The sequence below is a fragment of the Nicotiana tabacum genome, chromosome 21, assembly GCF_000715075.1.
Source record: "Nicotiana tabacum cultivar K326 chromosome 21, ASM71507v2, whole genome shotgun sequence".
In the NCBI taxonomy this organism is placed as follows: Eukaryota; Viridiplantae; Streptophyta; class Magnoliopsida; order Solanales; family Solanaceae; genus Nicotiana; species Nicotiana tabacum.
In genome coordinates, this window is record NC_134100.1 from 65,238,319 (window position 1) to 65,248,547 (window position 10,229).

General features: G+C 37.7%; 1 protein-coding gene across 1 annotated transcript; it reads left to right on the forward strand.

The window, feature by feature from the left end:
- Nucleotides 1–3,760: 3,760 nt before the first annotated feature.
- On the forward strand, nucleotides 3,761–5,411 carry LOC107824250 (uncharacterized). The gene has a single exon (XM_016650996.2). It carries the CDS (start codon nucleotides 4,230–4,232, stop codon nucleotides 5,124–5,126), a length of 897 nt encoding a protein of 298 aa, XP_016506482.1. The 5' UTR covers nucleotides 3,761–4,229; the 3' UTR covers nucleotides 5,127–5,411.
- Nucleotides 5,412–10,229: the final 4,818 nt, after the last annotated feature.

Genomic DNA, 10,229 nt, shown 5'->3' on the forward strand with positions numbered 1-10,229 from the left:
GCAACCCTTGCTTTAACTCGAAATTGTTTGTTGTAATTGGAGGCGGTCTAACACTTGATAAATCTTGATTGTAGACCGGTCTAGCATAATCGCCAAGTGGTCTCCCAAGCAAGGGTTGATGTTGATTAAGTCTGTTCTCTTCTTCATAAATGTTTTGCGCATCTCTAATAGCTGCTTCATCAGCATCTCGTGCAGCTTGATCTCATCGCTAGGCTGCTTCTCTCGCAGCCAAATCCACATTATCTTCACCGTTTCCAACCATGAGTTCTTTGGTTGAGGATTGCCCAACCTTTTCTGTTGTCTCGATGAGATTTCTTTCCTTCTTCAACTGTCATAGTTATTTTTCTATCTCGAGTTTGTATGGTAGCACTTTCCTTCACAGAAGTTCAAGTTATGCACCAATCTAACCTATAACCTGCGCACAGTCAAACAACACCAAACATAAAAAGAGAAAAATAAAATAAAATAAAAAGGAAAAATTCTTGAATTAGCACTACAAACTATTTCAAACATTGTTGATTGTCAATCCCCGGCAACGGCGCAAAAATTTGACGAGCGCAAAACACACACTTAAATATGCTCGCTAGTCGAATATAGTATAATATAATATCGTATCCACAGGGATTGGAGTTAAACAGTATTATCATAGTTTGTAGCTAGAATGTTATCCAAGATGATTAAAAATTTAGATTTATGTGATTAATACTAAAATTAATTAAGAATCTAGAGCTAATTGACTAAAAACAATCGAACCAAGGACTAAGAAAAGGAAGATATCAATGAGAGAAAATAGGGTTTTGATAAGATAGGTGCAAGATAATTATCTGGGATTTAACTCTAGATAACTCACTTCTAATGTTCAAATGAGCCTCTCGAATTCACTTAATTATCAGTACAATTGTTTAGTAGAAACTCCTCTCTCGATTAAGTCTCAACCTCTCAATATGAACCAATTTAAGCTCTGTGAAGATATGCAAGAATGCGTAATGGATTAGTCTTTAGGAGAACCTCTCTCAATTATCCTCCTAACAAGGTTTAATAAATGATTCAACTAGCCTCTTACGATTACTAAGAAGAATTAATGAACTCAACCAACAACATAATGCAAAGATATCACAAGTTATGCCTCTCTCGATTACATGAACATGTGAATATAGATGCAACAATTAAATCATCCAAAACGATTCAATACATAAAACTAGAGTTATAATCCACAAACAAATATCAATACACCAAATCCATCAAACCCTAAAGAGAACTACTCCATAGATATGGAGCAATTCATCACAAATATGTTTAAAGTAAAGGAAAACATAAAACGATCCAAACTTGGGTCTTGAGTGAGGATTGAATGATGAACTCCTTGTATTTTTCCTTCTCCAACTCCTCCTTAGCCTCCTTAGGTCGAATATGTATCAAAAGTCCCAAAAATAATATTTTTCCATGTATATATACAAAGTAGGGTCGGGCCTAGACGAAATCACCTTCTCCTAGCCGAAATAGGATTTTCAGTCTCTAAAAATTGCGCAGGCGCACCGCATGGGGCGACGCGCCATGCGGGGCATTAGTGGGGAAATCCAGAGAGTTGAAATCTATCAGGCAGTAGAAAATTCACATGCACGGCACCCCATGTGCCACCCCACGCGCCGTGGCAATGGGGATTTCTTAGAGTACGGAGTTTTTCATGCGTTTTGACGTCCAGATGTGATTTTCGACCCCCAAACGCGATTCCGGCTTAATCCCTTGGGCTTTTACTCAGACTTCAAAATTCCAAATAGCTTGAATTCATTCTATACATCTACATAGATCGGAATCACTCCTACAAGGCATAAAACACGTAATAAGTACAAAACACTAGCGATTAAAGCTCAAAACGAATAAAGTGCAGTAAATTGGAGTGCAATAAGCGACTAAAACATGAGATTATAGCCTACCATCATCTGACCAAGACATACTCCATACCTCCTACAGAAGTCCAGAATGAGCGGATCCACTGGGCCTAGTGTGAATGGATAAGTGTAAACACTCAGATACCCATCCACATGGGTAGAAATGGCTTCCTCCGTCCTAGGGATTACTATGTTCTTATTCGCCCAGCCGCAGTCCTTTCGAACTGCAGGAAGGACTTCTTCGTTGATGGAGCAAAAATACCTAGATACTGCCTCATATCGGCCTTTCACCGACGAGGGCTTTTCTACCTTAAAATCATCCGCAATCGAGCACCCCACCCCCCCGAGGACAAATATTTTCAAGGGAGGCTCGGGATCCGGTTCATCGGTATCCACGCCCGGAGTGGTTCTCTCGAGGACGACCACGTCGGGAGTGGTCTCCTCGACTTCGGTGGTCAGCTGCGAAGAAGAAGCAATATTTTGGGGAACGGTTTTGGAATTTTTCGCCATTATTATCTGGTAAAAGTCTAAAAATATGAAGAAAGGTTGAGAGATGAAAGGTAAAGCCTTTCTGAGAAAATCAAGTGCACTGGTTTAGGTAGAAAATAAGTAAAAGCTTGCAATTTACTAAGAAATATTGAAGAACGGAGGTAAAAAAGTTGGAGTATGAAGAAGGGCAATAATATCCTGAAGATTTGAAGGTAGAAGCTTGGTCAAAAGGTAAAAACTAAACGAAGGAGGGGAGTATTTATAGAGGCTTCGCGTCGTTTCGCGTCAAGGGATGGCCTGCCGATAGCTGACACGCGTTTGAAGTCATTATGACACGACTGACAGGACGTTCCGAATTCTTTGTCGTTTCTTTCACGGCGTGTTGAAGAAGGGATCGAAGTGCGCATGTCATTTCTCGTCGTTTCCATAAACTTACTCTCCGGAAAACGAGGGGACTATCTGTATACGGGCGAAACTGAACCCATGGGACGCCTCGATTTTTGATGAAATAAATGGAGCGAGAGACGTGACGATAAGGAACCGGAGTCGAAGCAAAGAGCCTCTCGAGCCGGGGTCCGGACAAAACGCCTGCCCTCGGGAGTATCGGGACCATGACCCCCAGGTTCAAATCCCAAAGGCCTCTGAGAGCATTACCAAATAATCGAGCACGACCAACAAAAGACCGTGGTATCCGTGACCAGCCGGATGTCACGGCGTGAATCTCGACAGTATCGGCAGAGAACCGGTGATTAGTTAAACAGAAGATTTTTACCTTTTATGAAATTGTACTTAGGGTAAAACCCCCTACTATATAAAGGATGGTCTGATTATTCATTAGGGACATTGTAACACGCACATTAAGGTAATATACTCTCATTTCTCTGTTATTCAAAGTTCTTACTTTTGTTCATCAAATCATCACTAACGTAAGCCCAGGATCGAAGGCATGCATTTCATTAAGTTGTTACTAAGTCCGGGATCACTCCTCTTGATTGGTTTGATAATTTATTACGTCCTTTATCTGTTTAATTTAACGCAATTTATCGTTTGTATTGAATTAACCCACGTATTCTTAAAACCACTTACAAATTTAATTGTTATCCGTTTTTGAAGGTAAACAATAATAAAGTTAAATATTTATTATTAATCCAATGCTAAAAATAACTCTTAAACAGAAAGGTACTCAAAATAAAACTAATAATTCATAATACAAATAGAAAATCATATATCTAGTGACTCAATTTTATCTCGTACAAACATTTCTCTCCCTCAGACTAAGTTTGTATCGTTCTCAATGTAATAAGGAAGAGTAATGTTAGAGGAAAAACCGTCCATCTAATAGAAATAACAACAAAAAATATTGTTTGACACATTGACCTCAAGCAAAAATTATCGAGGAAAAGGACCCTCCTTCACCATTTCCCTCAAACCCCTAAATTTTGACATGATCAATTATCCCAATTGCCATGATATAATCTTGGAAGTAATAATACAGCAAACACCAAGAATATAATATGTTGTTTAATCATCATTACAACAAAATTGGTTGCAGATTGATAAGGTAGCATCCTAATTATGTTCTTTGATTTGTTTTATCCTAGTCAATTGGCTTCTCTATGCGACGACAGATTCTTGTCAAGATAGCAGATTTATATTATTTTTTTCTGGTCCTACTCTTTAATCCATCGTCTTCTGAAAAGGCCAATTCCATCTGCAATGTAATCTTTGTTTAGAATAAGAAAAAACGGAAACTGTCATGTTATTTTGTTATGGCTCAGGGCAGAATAAATATTGGGATATTGACATTTGAATAGGTCAAGAGATGCTGATTTTCTGCAAAGGTTTTTGACAATGTTCAAATTACAATTTGAATTTGAGGCTTTCATGAATCAGAAACAATTGGAAGAGAATCTTACCGAGGAAAATGCTATTCATAAATTTGGAGAGGACTTTGCAACTTGTATTTACGTAGCCAAAGTTGCACAATTTTTTCATGCTATAACAACAACGTGGTCCAAGAATCTGAGCAGCCACGCCCTTTACATTGTAGTCGAAAACCTTTCTGAAGAAACACATTTCACATGCAAAATAGACCTAAAATCTTGGCAATTTTGGGGTAAGAAGGGTTTAAAATCATTCAACGTAGGTAAAAAGCGTGTGGATATTTATTGGGATTTGAGGTCTGCCAAATTGTCTAGCCGGCCAGAGCCTGTCTCTGATTATTATGTGGCATTGGTCTCAGAAGGAGAGATGGTATTATTATTAGGTGATCAAAATAAAGAAGCATTCAAGAGAACAAAGTCAAGACCAGCTTTTGTGGATGCTGCTTTAGTGCACAAGAAGGAAACTGTATATGCAAAAAAATATTTTTGCACTAGAACAATATTAGGGCAAGGGAAAAAGCAACATGATATTACTATTGAGTGTGTCATTTCAGGGCCATCTGATCCTGCAATATGGATTAGTGTGGACGGGACCGTATCAATCCGAATTACTAATTTGCATTGGAGATTTAGGGGAAATGAGACAATTTTTGTGGATAATGTACGTGTGGAGATATTCTGGGACGTGCATGACTGGTTGTATAGTGGCCCTCGCTCTGGCCCTGGGACATTCATTTTCAAACAAGATAATGAAGGTAGTGATAAATTGGAAGGCAGATATTCAAATTCTGAAGGTTATATTAGTGATGGAAGCTCTAATTTGCAATCTGTGTGCACGGAATTATGGCATTTTCTTTATGCATGAAAGATTGAATGACTTGACTATAGTCTCATCGGGTTAAAATTGGAACAATACAAAGAAGTCTAAATGAGTAGCTTTGGAGTTGTGAGACCACATCCGAATGTGTTACTACTCTACCAATGTTGACGAAGCTGGATTCCATGTTTTAAGCAAATGGAGTATGTGTTTTCTTAGGCTTTTTGTATATTGATCAACTTAAAACAATTCAACTTGTTTGCCCTGGCTGACCTGAATATATTAGATTTTCCAATTGTTGGAATTTTCTTAGTGAAAAAAGAACAAAAAAATCTGTTTCATTTGAGTAACTGGGAACTAGCTAGGTTCAAAATATAACTTTCAACTTAATAACCTTTGAGAGCTGATGGCCCAATGCAAAAAATTATAATTTCTTGATTCTTGATGGAATATTCGCACTCCCTATAATCATTTCAATAAAATTACAAGACTTTCAGTAATCATGAACAGACTATACTTGATCACCAGCAAAATATAGATAAAGTACTTAATGTAATTTTGAATGCAATGTTATCAAGGGAATAAGGAAAAAGTAATTTCAATTAGGGGCTTGGAAGGTGGGGTCGCACTTAGGGGTGGAGGGAATGGGCGAAAAGTAGCATTTTATTTTATTTATACGAGGCACGGGTGTACGGATAAACCGACAAACCGCACCAACCCGATAATTTGAGTCAAATCAAGAAAAAAAATTCGACTATGGTTTAGTTTGATTTGGTTTGGTGTTGGAAAAAAAAAACCCGACATATTTGGTTTGGTTTGGTTTGGTTTTGACTAAAAAAAGTCAAACCGAAACCAAACCAACCCGACATTATATGTATAGAAGTTTTAAATATATTTAATACATAAAAATATTTATGGTAGTGTAGTTTATAAATATTTCTTAAGTTATTTCATAGTTTTATCTTTTAACATATTATTTCAAGCTTGAGCTTATAATTTTTGGATGCTCCAATAAGTTTTATAGTCCATAAATGTTAGTAGCTCAAATAAATCCTAAACCAAAATCAAATCAATACTAATGCTAATAAAAGACATGCAATTCAATTGTATTATGAATGAAAATAATGTTGGATATCTATTTTTTAGTTTTTTCATGGTTTAGATAAAATGTATAACTTATTTTTCTTTTAGTGGTTAGTCATGTAAATAATAGTACTTATTAATCGTAATTTTAAATTATGTTTGTTTTCATTATGGCTTATTAATAATATTTATTTTATGCGATTTTATTATCTTTATTGTTGAATATTTTAGTACAATGCCATGACTCATCTCATATTTATATTATTTTATTGAAAAATACCTTATATAGTTTTATCTTACTAGGATTAAAGAAATAATTGGAGCACAAATTTTACGTTTTGTGCTATGAAGACTTCATGAAAAAAATTGAAAAAATCCAAAAATCCGAGAAAAATCGAGATTAAAAAATCCGACTTTTATTGGTTTGGTTTGGTATTTAGATTTAATAACCCGATACAATTGGTTTGGTTTGGTTTGGTAATTAGAAAATCCGAACCAACCCGACCCATGTACACCCCTAATACGGGGTAAGACCTAAGCTCCATAAAGTTTCTATCTTTAATAATATCAAAAATTAAACTTAAATATAAAAAAATATTATACCAAACATCCGCTTAATATAATTCACTTGTGGATTCATTTTCTGTTTACAAATAAAATTAAACTCTTAAATTCCCTATGCACTGGATTCCTATACAAATATAGTGCTTTTATACCTATGCGTTAGTATACAAAAGGTAAACTCTGAAAAAATTATACACAATATTATGTATGTGATTTTATTCTCGTGAGTTTTAAAGTTTGATTTTGAAATATTTGAGGTGTAGATGCAAAAATTTACCAATCAAATGAATAGGCACTGACAACTTAAAAATGAAATTATTGTGAAGATAAACTAAGTTGTATACGGTCAAAATCGGTTAGTCCTTCGTACGAACTGGTCGAAATGGTAATACTGGATCGAAGAGCGTCTTCATAATATCAGGTTGAGGTACGAAGTCAGGTCATCAAGCCTCGAGTCCTAGGAACCGATCAATGTCGAGCTCGATATCATTATCGAGCTCGAATCCAAATCGAACTATGATGCGAAGTAAAGTTATCGAGCTTATGAGGCAGAGACCGACCAACACTGACCCCGAATCAATACAAGGCTCCGAGTCAGAATCGAGCTCGAGTCAATATCGAGCTCCTAGACAAGAGTCGTTGCGACCGCACTAGGGGAGAGAATCCTGACGGGAATTAGAAAAAAGCTGACTTATCATGGGTCTCCCACTATGTATTTTTAATGATATCTAAAGTAGGATCCCTCCACTATAAAAGGGATGATTATTATTTCTGTAAGGGGACATTCAGACATTGTAACTGAGATATCATATACTCCCATATTGAAGAATTATCCTTTTTTAACTTCATAAGATTGATCCATCTTGCTTAATCTATAAATCATCCTCTTTTCAGCTTTGTTTATTTTTCATCCTTACAGTCAATATTCGATACTCTTATTTACTCTTATGATTTGTGTCGAGTTATACCACATAACCTTAGAATTACATACAAATTTAACTCTATCCGTTTTTCGGATAAACAGTTTGGCGCCTACCGTGGGGCTAAGGATAATAGTGATTATTTGATACGAATCTACAAAAACACACCATTTTACGCTTATTTTCGGAAGTATCTTCGATTTCGGATTAGCAACAACGAAGTTCTCAATTAAATGGCCTTACCTATCGACAATGAAGCTGGCCTTCAAGGTGAGAACAACAACTTGACGACCAGGGCAGGAATGCCACTTATCGACGCCACTGAAGCTCGAGTCGAAGTACCATTAGACGTTATTTCACATGTTGCTGTCGAGGCAAACCTACATTCTGAACCTAAAAATAGCATTCATGGTGGTACTCGATCTCCAGCTTGAGAAACCCATAACATTGAGGAAAACGGAATCACCTTGCATATGATTTTCGAAATGTTGCAAGCTCAACAGGTAGCGATAGCTCAATTGCAGAGTCAAACCCAGGTACCAAGTGGACCGGAGCCCAGTCCACCCCGAAAAATCACCCACAGAACGGAGCCAGCTATAGTAAGGTCAAATGAGTAAGAATCAGGGACTAGTCCCGAAATTGCTAAGATACTCGAGGAACTCACAAAACGGATCGAAGTAAACGATAAAAAAGTGGAAACATATAACTCAAGGGTCGATCAGATCCTGGGGGCACCACCAGTGTTGAAAGGGTTGGATTCCAAGAAATTAGTGCAAAAGCCTTTTCCCCCGAGTGCATCTCCAAAATCGATCCCCAAAAAATTTCGCATGCCCGAGATTCCTAAATATAATGGAACGACTGACCCTAACAAAAACGTCACCTCTTACACGTGTGCCATAAAGGGCAACGATTTAGAAGATGAAGAAATCGAATATGTGTTGTTGAAAAAATCCGGAGAGACCCTTTCGAAGGGAGTAATGATTCGGTATCACAACTTGCTACCAAATTCCATCGACTCATTCGCCATGTTAGCAGATTCTTTCGTTAAGTCACACACAGGGGCCATAAAGGTCGCAACGAGGAAATCATACCTTTTTAAAGTAAGACAAAGGGATAATGAAATGCTGAGGGAGTTCGTGTCCCAATTTCAAATAGAACGCATGGAATTGCCACCGGTCACAGATGATTGGGCCGTTCAAGCTTTAACCTAAGGGTTGAACGAGCGGAGTTCGATAGCATCACGTCAGTTGAAATAAAGTTTGATCGAGTATTCGGCCGTGACCTGGGAAGATGTGCACAATCGATATTAGTCGAAGATCAGGATCGAGGACGATCAACTAAGAGCCCCCTCTAGTTCAGTACATCCAAACAGGTCAGTAGCTAGGAACCATAGGGACGTCGACAGGGAACGACGGTAAAATAGAGACCGATATCAACCATATACCGCAGATCAGAGGAACAATGGTTCAGGACACAATTCCGCCCGGAACAATCGAAGAAGTGATCAAGGACAAAGTTCTCGGGGACTTATGAGCAAGAGTGGTTTCGACAAGTATGCCGATCCCATAGAGGCACCTCGGTTATCGGAATATAATTTTAGCATCGACGCATCGGGCATTGTATCGGCAATCGGAAGGATCAAAGATACTAGGCGGGCCAGACCCATACAGACCGATCCTTCTCAAAGAAACCCAAATTTGATGTGCAAGTATCATGGCACACATGGTCACAAGACCAAAGATTGCAGATAATTAAGGTAGGAGCTAGCCCGTCTATTTAACAAGGGCCACCTTCGAGAGTTCCTCAGTGATCGAGCCAAGAATCATTTCAGGGAAAGAGACGCCAACAAAAAAAAGTGAATAGGAGAAACCCCAACATGTTATTCATATGATCATCAGTGGGGTCGACATTCCACAGGGACCCATGTTCAAACACACTAAGGTATCAACTACTAGGGAAAAACGAACCCGAGACTATGTGCCCGAGGGCACTTTGTCATTCAACAACGAAGAAGCAGAAGGCATTTCCCAGCCCCACAACAACACTCTGGTAATTTCCATCTTATTAAGTAAAGTTCAAGTTAAGTGTGTATCACACCCCTTTTATACCCCCTCCCCCCCTCGCAAAAAAAAAAATATGTATTATAGCTTGTTGTGGGTTAAAGAGTTTTTCCAATTAAAGTAAAAATTTGAGTAGGGATTATTTTATTTACAGAGTCGCCACTTGGAATTGATTTTTTGGGTGTTCCAAGTCACCTTTTATTTGAATCCCTAGTCAAAGGAAGGTTTAACTCTATTATTATTAGTCTGCGAAAATAAAGTTCGGGTAAGGAATTCTGTTGACCAGGGAGAAGGTGTAAGGCATTCCCCGAGCCCTATGGTTCTAGCACGGTCACTTTATTGACTACATTTGGCTTGAATTAATTTTGGATAAATTATGATTTATTGGTTTCCATGCTTTATCTATCCACTTTTAATTATTAAAATATGAAATTATCTTTGAAACGAATCACGTGTGTGAATCCGTTTTGTGTTATTGTGCCAAAATCATGTCACGCGTACGTGTACACAATTAATAATATTTT